The sequence below is a fragment of the Rhinolophus ferrumequinum genome, chromosome 12 (assembly GCF_004115265.2).
Source record: "Rhinolophus ferrumequinum isolate MPI-CBG mRhiFer1 chromosome 12, mRhiFer1_v1.p, whole genome shotgun sequence".
NCBI classification, from domain to species: domain Eukaryota; kingdom Metazoa; phylum Chordata; class Mammalia; order Chiroptera; family Rhinolophidae; genus Rhinolophus; species Rhinolophus ferrumequinum.
The window spans coordinates 50334154-50348172 of record NC_046295.1 but is presented as its reverse complement, the minus strand read 5'-3'; the positions used below and the strand labels follow the sequence as shown (position 1 = coordinate 50348172).

Genomic DNA, 14019 nt, shown 5'->3' with positions numbered 1-14019 from the left:
GAGTTGGCATACTGCATAGGTCTATATGAGAGAAATAAACTTCTGGTTAAGCCACTGGTATTTTGGCTTTTTGGTTTCTCACAGCCAAACTTAATCCTACATTATGTGTGGACGGGAAACCGGAGTTTCTGTTATCAGTAGCAGTAGAAGGGCCGATAGATAACCCCACAGTCCCCTGTAACAGTGGTGGGTCTATCAGCAGCAATTCCTGCTTAGGGTCCCATTTCTGAGGTTCAGGGAATGTTGATTCCTGCCTTCCCTGCCCTGACTTTCCTCCTAGACCTTGGTGCGTGTGTTTTCCCACAGGGCATTTTCTGCGTTACCTGCCCACCCTAGAGCAGGAATCAGAATCCATATGAAACTTTCCACCTGGCCAGGCCCCTCTCCACACTCCTTCCCCCGTCACCACCATTATCAAGAGGTTCCTTCTATAGGCTTTGGCCTAAAGACGGGGTGTTTGACATATACCTCAGGTTGGGGCCTCTGGTGGGATTTCTGAATGCAGTGTGCCTGGGGTTGTGTTTAATATCAACATATTTAACAACCAATCAGAGCAGATATTGACCAAAGGAGCAGAGCAGAGCCTGGAGCCTTCCTGCTGTGTGTGGCCGGAGTGCAGAGAGACATCTAAGGGCTTGGGGCGGCACCTATTTCAGCTGTTACAGACCTAGTTCAATATTTTAACCAGCATTTCAGTTATACCATGTACATCGTGCTTGTGTCTGAGTGTGTGTGTGTGTGTGTGTGTGTGTGTGTTAATATGAGACTTGGGGTGCTGGTTTAGCCAGGGAGAAAGCTATGAGGAGGTGTGGGACCCTTGCGAAGTCTTCTGAAGCTGGGCCATACACCCTGGCATTGGCAGAGGGTATAGATCTCACCTAGGTTCTTGTCCTCCGTGACAGGCCAGGCTAGAGCAGACAGGAGCACTGGGCAGAGAGAATCCTAGGACCAGGGACTGCCTCTCACACAGGGAAAAAATACCTGGGATTTCTAGGGAGACATGTGACAGGGTTAAGGAGCACTGGAGCAGTGGAGAGGATACCAGTTTCAGAGTAGGCAGGACAGAGTAAGATCCCTCCCTCACTCTCCCCTCTCCCCCCCGCCACCACTCCACGACCACCTCCCCAGAGTCCCCAAAGACACTGGCCCACTTGGCTGTGTTGGGCTGGATCTTTTATTTCATGTCACACCGTCTCCACTCCCACCCTTGTTCTCTAGCCTGAAGCTTCATGGCTTAAGCGGCTCCTGTGGGATCAGCATTTGCTATCCTTCACGATCTGGATGTCCTGTTTGGTATTCCTAGGATCACAGGAGATAGGGATGAGGCCACCTCAGGAACCGTTATGTATCCTCCAGGGACCCTGCCTGGCACAGTCCATCCAAACACCTGTTGAGCTCTACCCACCCAGTGTACAATGCAGGGCAGGCCCCAGGGGTCCCTAAGCACATCTTTCTACAGCTTTGACCTGTTGCACACTCTCCCCCTGGGAGATTTCGGCTTCCTATGGTTTCAATCACGACTGCATGCTGATGGCTGCCAATCTATCTCCGGCCCAGACCTCTGTCCTGAACTCAGCATATCTCTGCTGGGATGTCCCAGAGGCTCAACTGTCCACAAACATCATCACTCACAAACCTGCTATATCCCCCCATCCCTCATCCTGGCACTGGGCACCACCAACTGCCCAAGTTAGAAAGCAGCATGTTGCTTTTGCCTCCTCCCTGTGCCCCCTCACCCCTCACATCCAGTCTCACAGCCTGCCAGTTCTCTCCCCATATACCCATGCGTGTTTAGCAATCAGGATCTCTTTCTAAGTTAGGACTGCTTCTGCACTTCTGTCTAGAGCATTGCAGCTTCCAAAGACTATCTTCTCTTCCATGATCTCACTTAGTTCTGCCCGGCTAAAGGGTCTTGTTAATGAAGACATGAGACCAAACAGGTGACCTGATGTGTCAAGGTCATGTTCTGGCCCTGCCCACATCTCTAGACTCATTTCTTGCCTCTCCCCTATTCTTTAAACTTTATACTCCAGCATATCCAACTTCCTATAGTTCCTCAAATACAAACTTTCTTTCCCTTCTAGACCTTGCCAAACTCATTTCTCTACTTGGAATTCCCTTTTCCTGTTTCTTCATTTTCCTAGCTAATTTCTACTTATCCCTCAGAGCTGAGCTGAGGTGTCACCTCCTCTGGGAAGTATTCCCTGCTCTTGCCTTGCACCCACAGAACCCTGTGCACTCCCGCCTGAGCCTTTAGCATTCTATGCTGCAATTGGCTAACCATCAGCTTGGCCTCCCCCTTAGACTGACCTTATACCCCAGGAAGCCAGTGATGCTGCCTAGTTTATTATGCCCTGTTGTAACCCCAACGCCTAGCACATAGTAGGTGCTCAATAAATAATTGTTGGCTAGAAGAATAAACAAATGAGGTCACCTAGTTGGGCAGAACAAGGAATAGAACCCAGGGTTTCTGCCCTCCCCCCAACCCCCCACCAGCTGTAGTTTCCTGCTTGGAACCATGTGCATGAATTATACTCGTGCTCATTCTGTTAGGGGCAAATGGAGGACTCTTCTCAGATCAAGCGTGTATGAAGGAAGAGGCAGGTTAAGTCTTGTTTATTTCAGACTTGTATGCGCTAGAGATGGGGCCCATCCAAGCAAGCAGAGGGGAAAGTGTGGGGTGGACTTACATCCGAGCCAAGCAGAGTTGGCATTCACTGTTATATGTGACCCCATCAGTGCCACAGACCGGGTTGAATGACTGGGAACAGTCTGGAGTCTCTGCCATATGCTCACAGACGGGCTGTGGAGAGAGGGAGGGCACTCAGGGATTCAGAGGCAGTGAGGGGAACCCAGGGGCTCTGCTTGGAGCCAAAGGGGCCCCAAGGAAGGAGCCAAATTCAAGAGGGCCCCAATGTGGATCCAGTGAGCATGAAACCAACCACTCAGGGCCCCTTGGCATGTCTGCCTGTGCATGCATGACTGTGGCTGTCGCTGTGGCTGTGTGTACACTAGTGTGTACCTGTGTGCTGAGCCCAGGTGTGCCTGTATTTATGTCCGTGTGTGGAGTGAGTGTGTACCCTCAAGCTTATGGTCTGGTTCATACACTCCTCAGGTGATCCAACTGGAACCCCTGCTGCTGGCCCCCTTGAGGACCCCAGGAAACAGAACCACCCATCATTGCCAGGAGGCCCCTCCTCCCCTGGGGCTCCTGAACTCACCTTGGCCTGCATGATCTATCAGGACCCTGGTGTGGGAAGGCTGGAGAAATGAGACGGGGTTTGGGACTTAACTGAAGCTCAGTCTGAAAGGGTTTCAGGCCAGGCGTGAGGTCAGGCTCAGAACCGGCTCAGGACAGGCTCGCGGCCTGGGGTAGGAGGCGGGGGAGGGAGGCAGTGCGGTGCAGTAGTGAAGGCCCCAGGCCCTGGAGACCAGAGTTCTGCACTGACCGGCTGTGCAAACTTTGATGAGCTGTGTCTAATCTCTAAGCCTTAGTTTCCTCATACGCAAACACTGAGTAATAATAGTATTCTTCTCACATAGGGTTAATTGAAATAATGTATTCAAATATTTAGCTCTTTGTCTGGCACAGAGTATGTGGGGCTGGGGTCTTATGGGCTGACGGTGAAAAGGCTGAGGCTGCTGGGTGAGAAGGTGGCTTTGAGCCTCTCGTTCACCTACGTGAAGGGTGGGTTGAGGGGCTCAAGGAAGCCACCACCACTGCCTTGGGATCCCGGGGACATCAGATCCAGGGCCAAGGTGGAATCAGGGTTCAGGGACAACTTGGTGTCTGCGCTTCAGAGTGAAGGGATAGATGGTGGGGTGTGGTTGGGAGGCTGGCATCTCCACAGGGACATTCAGTGTTCCAGGGTCACCTCTGTGGCCTGAACGCTACAGCCTGTCCATCTGCACTATACAGAGCAGAGTGCACTCGGTCCTGTTGAGCCTGGGGGCGTGGGTATCTCACTGTTGTCAGGGGCCTTGGAGACCAGGCTGGGGCAGATCTCTCAAGGGCCTTGATGCCAGCTTTGGGACTTTGGCAAAGGGGCTGGGGCTGCTCAGCCTGGAAGGGCTAGCCCGGGGAACACACAGGCTCAGGAGGCCACCCTGCCCATGGGGGAGCCATTGGGGTTATCTGAGCAGGGGTGTAAAGAAGAAAAACGCTGGTTTCCCAGCATGGGTGGGAGGGCTCCCTCTGCAGAGGGAAGGCCAGAACTGCAAGCAGCTGCCTTACCATTCTTGAGAAAACGAGCTTTTCTGCTGATATTGGCACTTCTGAAAGGCAAAACAGTAAGAATTATATGATGTTGGCCCGAAGCCCCAGGGCCAGGAGTCTGAGAACTGTTTCTACAGGGGACCTCTTCCAGCGACTCCCCAGTCTGGAATTCCTCAAGGAAAGGGAGTGAGTCACCAGGCAGTGGGGCTCCCAGAAAGCTGTTGTGACCTTGGGTTACATGAACAGAGACAGAAAGTCTAGAATTAGGGAGGTGATAGTCCAACTTGTTCCCTATTAGATTCCACTGGAATTATTGTGCCTCATGTAATAATGAAAACAACAATTCAGTTACTATGTACCAGGCATTAAGAATATGTGATCTCACTGCTCTTCACACCTCTCTCACCACCACGTAACAGGGAGGAAAGGAGACAGTAGTGGATGATGTAGTCTGCTACCCGGATTCCACCTGCAGGACCGAGGCACTCATTTCCTCAGCTGCCAAGACTATTGGACAGTCACAGCGAGTTCCTCCCTAGTAATTCCTCCCTAGGAATTACCCTCCGAGAACAGAGCCACTCACCCAAGGTTGCATCCCCTCCCCAAGAACAGCCCATATCCAACGCCAGGTTGATGTGGGTACAACCACATCTCTGTTCAGAACAATGCGGCGGGGCGAGCAGCGCATCATCGGAGGCCTCTGCTGCACCGCAGCGCCCTCAGCGCCCCTCACCCTTCCCAGGTGTTACTCCCAGGAGCACTCCCCCATCCACTGCATGCAGGTCTGAGTCCGTTTCCCGGGGAACTTGACCAACCTATGAAAGAGGCTCAGAGGTGAAGCAACACAGTTTGTTCAGGGCAGAGCTGGGCTTTGCACATGGGTCTGTCACTCCCCAGCCTGGCCCTTTCCACACACACAGCTGTGCCCCATGGCCCCTCAAGGTCTGGATGAACTGCTTAGAGGACCTGAATAAACTGTGATTTGACTAGCAAGTATGATGGGTGGATGAGGGAATAGGAGCCATATCTAACACCACAGACGGAAGGAAAGGTGTCTATGTAAATTGGAGAAGGAAAGGATGCTTCCTGAAGTCTCTGAAGACCTGTCTCAGGGCCTAAGGGAGAGATGAGCTCTTCTCAACCTCGGGAAGAGCCTATCCACATGAAGAGGCTTCAGAAAGGCAGGTTTAGGTTCCAGAATTTTCTCTCATTGGGAGCTATGTCTCAGTGAAGGGTGCTGTCTCCAGAAGTGAAGAGCTCTCCATCATCGGAGATATACAAGGCACTGTGATTTTAGCTTTTCCTGGGAATTCTATTACAAGAGATTTCCAAGATAGAGAGACAAAGGAGCTGAGACTACGTGACCTCTGGCATGCTGTTTAAGCCTGGCATTGGGGCATCAAAATGCAGGGCTCCTCAGTGTTCCCAACAGGAGAAGTACTCAGGGAAAGGAAGCGAGGCAGGAAGTAGGCAGGCTGTGCCGGGCCAGAGTCCCCAAGCCTCTGGGTCTATGTCCCCAGATGAGGAAACTGGGGTGGGACTGGCCATGAGGTCAGTGGCCTTGATGTCCCGCTCGGCCTTGCCCTGTAACATCACGGCTTTGTCCAGGTGGGTCCTAAGTATCTCCCTGCTTCCCCCTTTAGTCTGTTCTCAAAAGCAACCAGAGCGATTCTTTTACCACATATATCTGCTCAACCCCCTTCATTGACTCCCATTTCACTCAGAGGGGAAAAGCCAAGTTCACATTGGCCTTCAAGGCCTTACCCAGTACAGTTCCCAGTTGCCTCTATTATTTCCCCTCCCATCAGTCTGAACCCTGTCCCTCACTTCCCTTCAGCAGCACTGGCCTCCTTGCCGTACCTCAAACGCTCCAGGTATGCTCCTACCCCAGGGCCTTGTTCCTGCCAGGAAACTTCTCCCAGATATCCATATGGCTCACTCCTTCAGGCTTTTGGTTAAATAACAGCCTCTGAACGAGAACTTCCCTGATTTATCATTACAACCCTGTCCCAATCCCCATCATCCTGACCCATAATTTTTTTCATTAGACTTTATCACCTTCTAATATACTGTATAATATACATTATGCCTATCTTGTTTATTATCTATTCCCCTCGTCCTACCCTATTGGATTTAAGCTCCATCAGGGAAGTTCTTTTTTATTTTGCTCACTGATATGTCTTAAGGGCTCAAAACAATGCCTTATATACAGCAGGTGTGAAACTGCACAGGTGCCCCAAACCCTGAGGAAGCCCCATTCCAGCTGCAGGCATCCAGCCCAGGGCAAATGCTCCCAGGAAGAGGGTTCCCATGTGTTCACACAGGTGCTCTCAGTCCCACAGCCACAGCCTGTGAGAGCAGACAGGAACTCAGAGGACCCAGACCAGGCTTCCCTCAGCACCCACCACCCTGCACCCAGCAGTCTCCCCTGAGACAGGCCTGCTCCCTTCTGCCTCCCTGATCTCCAGCCCAGTAATTGTTCCAGGGTCAGCTTTGAACTAGAACAACCGCCTACTTTATAGCTGGAGAAACAAGGCCCCAAGAGGGGAGTAGATTTTTGCAATTCTGGGCCAGAATCAGGATTTAAACCCAGGTTTCCTTTCTGCTAGGCCAGGGCTTTTCCCACCATGGTGGAAGGATACAGAAAGAAGGTATATGCAGGAAACCAAGGCCTCACAAGGTGCTCCAGGCCCTGCCTTTGCCCCCCACCCAAGCTCACCTACCAACACCCAGCCACACGGAATCCAGGCTCTTCCCACTCACCCCTGTCCACAATAAGGAGGGCAGCCAAGGCCAGGGTAAACACCCACAGGCGGACGGCCATGCTGATCCCGGGCTGATGTGGGATCTGCTCGCTGAAGCCTGGGCCAGGGGAAGGATGGGGCCTGTTTATAGTGCAGATCCCTACCCTTATCTTATCTGGGGCCAGATGGAGAGGCCAGGAGCTAATCTCTGCACCCTAGCATCTGGAAAGGGCTTGATCCGGGCAGAGATACGAGGCTCATGGTGGTAAACAGGTGGCTAGGGCCGTGGGCCTGTCAGCTTTCCAGAGTAAAGACAAGTTTGGACAACTTACAAAGCTGATGCCAGTCTGGGGGCTGGAGAAAGAGGGAGAGGGAAATTGAAGTAGAAAGAGAAAAACAGAGAAACCAAATCAGAGAGAGAGAGAGAGAGAGAGAGAGAGAGAGAGAGAGAGGAAAAGAGGAAAGGAAGGAAGGAAGGAAGGAAGGAAGGAAGGAAGGAAGGAAGGAAAGACAGAAAGAAAGACAGAAAGAAAGAAAGAAAGAAAGAAAGAAAGAAAGAAAGAAAGAAAGAAAGAAAGAAAGAAAGAAAGAAAGAAAGGCAACTGGAAGATAGTAGGAGGCAGAAAAAGGAGCTGGAGTTATGGATTCCTTTCTCTGTGCCTTTACCAACCAATTTTGGGACCTCAGAAAAGATGACTTTGTTTAACAGGGCCTCAGTTTACCCATGTACAAAATGGGGGTAATTCTGGCTGTCTCCCTCACAGGGCTGCTGTGAAGATGAGGGCCGTGATGGCAAATGGCAAAACGTTTTGCAGAGCATGAAATGAGGCGTAAATGTAAATAGAAATCTTTCACTTTGTTTCTTTTTCTTTTTTTTTCCCACCATGAAGAGGGCACAAGTGACAGAAGGGGAAAAGGGGCAAAATAAAACATATTGTAAAATAGATGCCCTCATGCTTTTCATGTATTATTTACCATTTGCATTTTAATGGGTTACAGACAAGATTCTTTTCAAGAAAAATCAATATCTAAAACTACCCCATATTTACACAATATATATGAATGAGATATTTGGTTATCTGCTTTCAAAAATGTTCTGACTTATTAAAAGAATAAAATTTTATTTACATACATGTATTTCTCTAATTCATTTAGAGCAGTGATTTTCAGCTCCATCTACAGATTAGATTTCCCAGGGGAGAATTTAAAACTGCAGATGCTGAGACTCACTCAAAAATATTTAAATCAAAATTTCAGTGTTTTTTAAAACACCTTTTTATTTTAAAAGATTTCAAGCTTACAGATAAGTTGTAAGGATAGTTAAATGAGACAATGGGAAGGATTCTTGTTCAAGAACAATCCCTTTGGGGGTCCCAGGGAGCCAGACAGTCACCCCTACAGACCATTAGAAGCCCCCCAGTGCAGCCCACTCCTGCCTGAGGTCCATGACTCAGCCTGGAGAGACTTTGCCCTCCTCAGGAAACTGCACCGCCCACGGATGCCTCTGAGGCAGGTGGCAGCTATCTTTTCATTGCTTAGCGAGGCAGAACAAATATTTAATGATGATTTCCTGTCCTAAAGCAAGAACATCATCTCATAAAGAGAGGGCAACTTTAAAGGTCATCTAGGTCCTGTCTCCCAACTTCTACTCAAGCCTTCCTTTAGCAGCCCCACCAAGGAGTCATTCATCCATCAGTGACAGGGAGCTCACTACCTACCAGTTTCATTGTTGGATGGCTTGGAACAGAGTCCTCCCTCACATAAGAAGTCTGCTTCTGGGAGATTCCCGGCGGAGGGGGTGGGGTGGGGTTGGGGGTGGGGGTCCCAGCTCTGTCTCTAGCCTCCTGTACCTGCATGAACCCCAGGTAAGCACCTCCAGGCTGAGCAGGTCCAGTCCCTTGCCTGCCCCCACCCTTGCATATGATGAAGCATTTCTCATCTGGTCCCTAGATCTGTCTGCCAATGTCCCATGTTAGAGTGAGAAGGGGACTGAGGGGAGCAAAGGAGTTTGTCACCTCCCTTGTTTTGGATCTTAGACCTCTATCAACGTGGCAGGAATGGCTGCTCATTGTTCTAGCTGCTTCAAGGGGCCAGGAAGCCTGAATTCTGCATCCTTCAAAATCCAGAGTAAAATCAAGGGCGGCCTGTGGAGTGCTGAGCCCCACTTCTGTTGCCCCCGTTCAAGGTCTCTTTCCTCAGACAAACACTTCCTAGATTCACTCATAGTAACTAACAAACTTCCTAATCTTCTGTCCCACCAAAGTATCACCCTGACTCCTACATACAATGGCTATTGGATAACACCCCTGTGGACATCAATGTATCCAAGTAAACCTCCTTCATTAATTCAGAATTCACTCATTCAACAAGAGTTTAATGAACAGCTGTGTCAAGCTCCATGCTGAGTGTTTGGATACAGCAGAGAATCAGTCAGACATAGCTCCTGCCCTTAAGGATCTTGTGGTTGAGTAGGTGACTGGTACCAAATACACAGCAGAACTGTGTCATCACCACTGGGATAACACATGAATGAGACAAACTCAGTGCTTTGGGTGGATCCAAGACTGACCTATCCATTCTGGAAAGTCAGAGAAGGCCCAGGGGTGAGTGGGCAGGGCAGAATCACCGCACACAATGGCCAGGGCAAGCCTCCTAAAATGTAAACCTGACAAAGTCACCTCTGCCCAAAATGCTCCAATGGTGCCCACTGCCAACAGGTCAAAGCCCAAGCTCCTTAGCCTGCTGTTCAAGGCCCTGCAATATCTGATTCCAACTTCCCTTTTCAGTCTCACCTTTGTCCAGCTGCACTCTGGACCCACAATTCTTCAGTTCTACTGAACCCTCTGGACAATTTATTCTCTCTGCTGATAATGCTGGGTCTCCCATCTCTATCTCCCTCACCCCCATCCTATAAGAACCAGTTCAAATATCCCCCTCTTCTGAAACCTTCCCTATTTGTTCTTTGCCAACCTGGGTAAGCTCATTGCCACCCACACCAAATTCTCCACCCCGCGGCTCCTACTTCCACTATTAAAGTCTTCCTCCCGCTCTCAAGTGGTGTTAGCTTGTCCACCTTGCTGACAAAGCTCTCAGGGGATGAGTGTGCAATCCTGAGACTGGCATACAGCAGGTGTTGAGTGACAAATCCAAGAGGGGGCAGAGGATACTGGGTTCAGGGACAAAGATGGTCCCAGCATTGTCAAAAAGCTTTGAAGTGGAGGCAGCTGCTGTCCCCACTGATCCCTCCATGCTCCTGGGATGCTGTGAGAGCCCAAGAGAGCCCCCTAACACACACCACACTCCAGGTGGCAGATCTGAGTCAGAGTGTCAAGGGGTAAGGCTGCTTCCTAGCGTGAGCCAACCCCTACCTTACTATTCCCGTGCCCTGGCTTCTGTGGGGCGCAGAGAGGTACAGGGAGAGAGTTCTGGGCCAGGAATAGGAATAAGGTGATCTGGGTTTGCTCATTCCTTCAATATTTATTCCATACACTGCTCTATATTCCATACACTGTTCTAGTCACCAGGGATTCAGCTGTGAATAAGATGGAGAAAGTCCCTGCCTTCAAGGAGCTTACATTCTAGTGACAGACAACAAAGAAATATAAAATAAACACGCAATATGCTACGTTGAAGAGAAATGAAGTGGTCTGAGGAGAGAAGGTGACGAAGCGGAAGGAAGCTGCTCTTTTAGATAGTGACACGTGAGCAGGAAGGAGCAAATCCTGCAGCGATCTGGGGGAAGAACCTGCCACGCAGAGGAACTGCACGTGCAAAGGCCCTGGGATAGGAACAAACTTGGCGTGCTCAGGAAGTAAACAGCAAGGAGTCCATTATCACTAGAGTAGAGTGAACATGGAAGCGAGTGGCAGGAGGTGAGGGCCAGCAGATGCTCAGGTCCCAGCCCAGCCAACAACTTGCTGGGCGAACTTGGGTGCATTCCCCTCTTTGGGCCTGCGTATATGCTCCCATCTGAGAAATGGGCCCGCTGATACGTACCAACACCAGCCTGACTCCCAGAGCAGCTGCGAGGGCCTAGGAGCGGAGAGTGTGAGGTGAGATGTATGCAGCCATCATCATGCCAAGGAAGAGCCCTGAGTGGGGATTCCTGGAAGCAGGCAGAGGCCACACCCGAAAAGCCCTGGGTACCTACACAAGTGCTGGAATCAATACAACAAGGACAGAGATGCCTTAAAACTATGGCTTGGGCAGGAGAGCAAATGATTCCTCCATCTCCTGCCCCAGGTCATGGTGAAAGCTGGAACATGTGTGCCGGCTGAGCCAACACTTCCCAGCCTCACCCAGTAGCCTTCACGCTGCCTGCTAAGACTTGGACTGGTGCCCAGCTCCTCCAGGAATACAGCCCCTCCTTGATGACGACAATGCAGGATCCATTAGGTCTGAATCACAGGCCCGGCTGATGCATGGAGAGGACAGTTTGACTTATGGTGGATGAGCTGAGCTCAAGCAGGCCTGGGTCTGCCAGATGGCACAGACAGCATGGCCAGCTGGCCCCGGGACTAGCCCTGGCCCTTCAGCCCACATCCTGTTCCACCCTTCCTCCAGCCTCAGGTGCTCCCACCTCCCTGTCTACCAGCTGAGAAACCCAGGAGGCATGGGTTTAGGGTGGCATGGTCCGGGAACAGCCAGTTCCAAAGCCTGTCCAAAGCCACCTGACTCTGTGTCCCAGGTCTGGCCACTTCCTCATTATGCCTGGTCCAAAGCTGCAGGGCCCCCACACAATGGCAGTAGGAGGAAAGGGCACCCCTCTACTCCTTCACGGGGAGATTTCATCTACCTGTTTGGGATATGGCTCCAAGGAGGATTCAGTGGTAGAAATGGGCTAAAGTTATTCCTCCATGTTGGCACCCACCCTGCCATTCAATGGAGCACCTACTCCTGGGCACCAGTCATTGTCAGGTTCTGGCACCACAGAGATGAGTGAGAAACAGACCCGTAAGCTCCAGGAGCTTACAGCTCATAAGTGGCGGGGAAGTGGAATGGACACATGGACAGAAGCAGGTTTTTATAAAATGCTGTGGTTAGAGCAGTGCTAGAAACAACGAGGGAGATATTCATGGACCACTCACTCATTATGTCCCATCTCCTCCCCACCCAGAGATGCCCTACCTCCCAGTGTTGCCCAGGTGCCCTAAGCAGACCTGGACGTCACCCCACACTTCTCCCTTACCTTTACATTCAGGGAATCAGGTCTTTCTGATTTCACTTCCTCCGCATTGCCTCCTCTGCATTTCCTCAATCATTGCTCTCGTTTGGCCTCCGTGACCTTTTGCCTTCATTACTCATTATCTCCCTGCCTAAGATCTCACCACCTGCAATTCATCCTCCGTTCTGCTTCCAGAGCAATCTTTCTGAAATGCCAAAATGACCACGTGATCCCTCTGCTTAATGTTATTCAATTATTATTGCTAAATTCAATTAAAATTATTCAATCTCTATTGACTAAAGGATGAAAACCAAACTCCATGGTGTCATGCAGGGTGTCATGCGGGGTCTCAGTTCCTGCTCCACACATAAGAACGCAGGACATGGTGAGGCCAAAAAGGAACACCCACGGAGCCATAGACAGGGGAGTCATACCGCTATAGTCTCACTGGTGGCTGGGTTGGAGACACAAGAAACAGGATCCACACGATCTGCAACCTGCCGTCCGCTTCTCTGCCAACCAACCAACCCCACTTGCTAACTGCAATCCACCGTGCTAACTGCAATCCGCGCTTGCTAGCTCAGCCACCATCATCTGCTAGCATAGCCATGGCAGTTATATTAGTGGCCCATGGCTCACTGGTTACAGCTGACGGCCAACTAGCCACAGCTGATGGCCATCCAATCACAGTTGATGGCCATTTACTACCCAAGCCAGCACCTTTCCATGTGAGGCCGAGAGCCTGGAAACTGCACTTCGGGCTCTGTCCCCACACCTGGCATACACATTCCTCCATGACTGGGTCTTTGCTGGCCTCTCTACCTTCGTCTCTGGACACTTAACTGTCTATTCCGTCAGACGGAACCACCCACTAGGCTTTTCTGCCTCCAGGCCTTTGCTCATGCTGCACCCTCTGCCCGGCATGCCCCTCTATCACCTCCCTTGGGTGCTTTTCCTGGGACCTCAGCCATTCCCAGTGTGGTCGCCTCATCTGTACAGACATTTATCCCAGCAGCACCTACAATGTTCCATGTCTTTTTCTTGCTTATGTGAATATCTTTCATATTTCCTTAGAGAGAGGAGTGAGAGGACATTTGATCCACCTCATATCCCCAGTGCCCTGCACAGAGCCTGGCACACATATGTGACCATATAACTACATCTAGAACTGAATGCAACATCAGGACAGCAAGGAGCCCAACTCCAGATTCTCCGTCAGCTGGACATGAGGGTGTCAGAGAGCTCTGAGGTCTAGGTTAGACTTCAGTTGGCCCAGTGGGTCCAGCCACTGATTACCTTATGCTTTGTCCATATGTCAACAGAGGTGACACTCTACTCAAAGGAACACCTTTTTCTAGCTGAGCCCATCCGGCTGGGCCTCCCAGTGTCCAGCATTTCCTCCAAGACCTAGGTATGGTACTTCACTCCAAAAGCCTTCCCAAGCCTCTCTACAGAGCTCACAGACAGCAGCTTCAGTTCCTGACTTGTCTCTCGGTGCGTGGAATCTTGGCTTGATCACCAAGGGGAATTTTTAGGCTATTCGTCACCCTGTGAGTGACCTGGGGTCACAAGAGACCTGGTGTTCTGGAGCCATGTGCCATCCAAGCAGTTCCGTTCACAGGCGTAGCTCAGAGCTCAAGTCCTCTAAGCTTACATATGAAAGAGCTTAACAAAGGCTCATGAGACCCTCTTTCTCCCCTTCCAGAGCTCTGATGGTCTTTAGAAAGAAGACCGTAGGTTATTGTGGTCAGGCTCAATGTAACACCACCTCAGACCTCTATTAATTCTGAGAGGGTCCATGGGTTGCAAACAACAAAAACAGAGTTTTGCCAGCTTAAGCAGACTAGGAATTTTCCAGAAGAGTATGTAGTTGTCTTAGGTTGGACTCACTCAAG

At 50.6% G+C, this 14019-nt stretch overlaps 1 protein-coding gene across 1 annotated transcript; it reads right to left on the bottom strand.

Moving 5' to 3' along the window:
• Positions 1 to 1156: 1156 nt before the first annotated feature.
• On the bottom strand, positions 1157 to 7091 carry SPINK4 (serine peptidase inhibitor Kazal type 4). Its single transcript, XM_033122416.1, has 4 exons — positions 6980 to 7091; positions 4235 to 4275; positions 2691 to 2803; positions 1157 to 1299 (listed from the first exon to the last, which is right to left on the bottom strand). The coding sequence occupies exons 1-4, from the start codon at positions 7038 to 7040 to the stop codon at positions 1254 to 1256; spliced, it is 261 nt and encodes an 86-aa protein (XP_032978307.1). The 5' UTR covers positions 7041 to 7091; the 3' UTR covers positions 1157 to 1253.
• Positions 7092 to 14019: the final 6928 nt, after the last annotated feature.

What these genes read in the sequence shown, in the direction of transcription:
- SPINK4 (XM_033122416.1), bottom strand. Translation starts at nt 7,040, where the DNA reads ATGGCCGTCCGCCTGTGGGTGTTTACCCTGGCCTTGGCTGCCCTCCTT. An exon ending in AGCTCGTTTTCTCAAGAATG is followed by an intron (nt 2,804 to 4,234) that starts GTAAGGCAGCTG and finishes CTCTCTCCACAG; the next exon opens with CCCGTCTGTGAGCATATGGC. An exon ending in CAACTCTGCTTGGCTCGGAT is followed by an intron (nt 1,300 to 2,690) that starts GTAAGTCCACCC and finishes CTGTGATCCTAG; the next exon opens with GAATACCAAACAGGACATCC.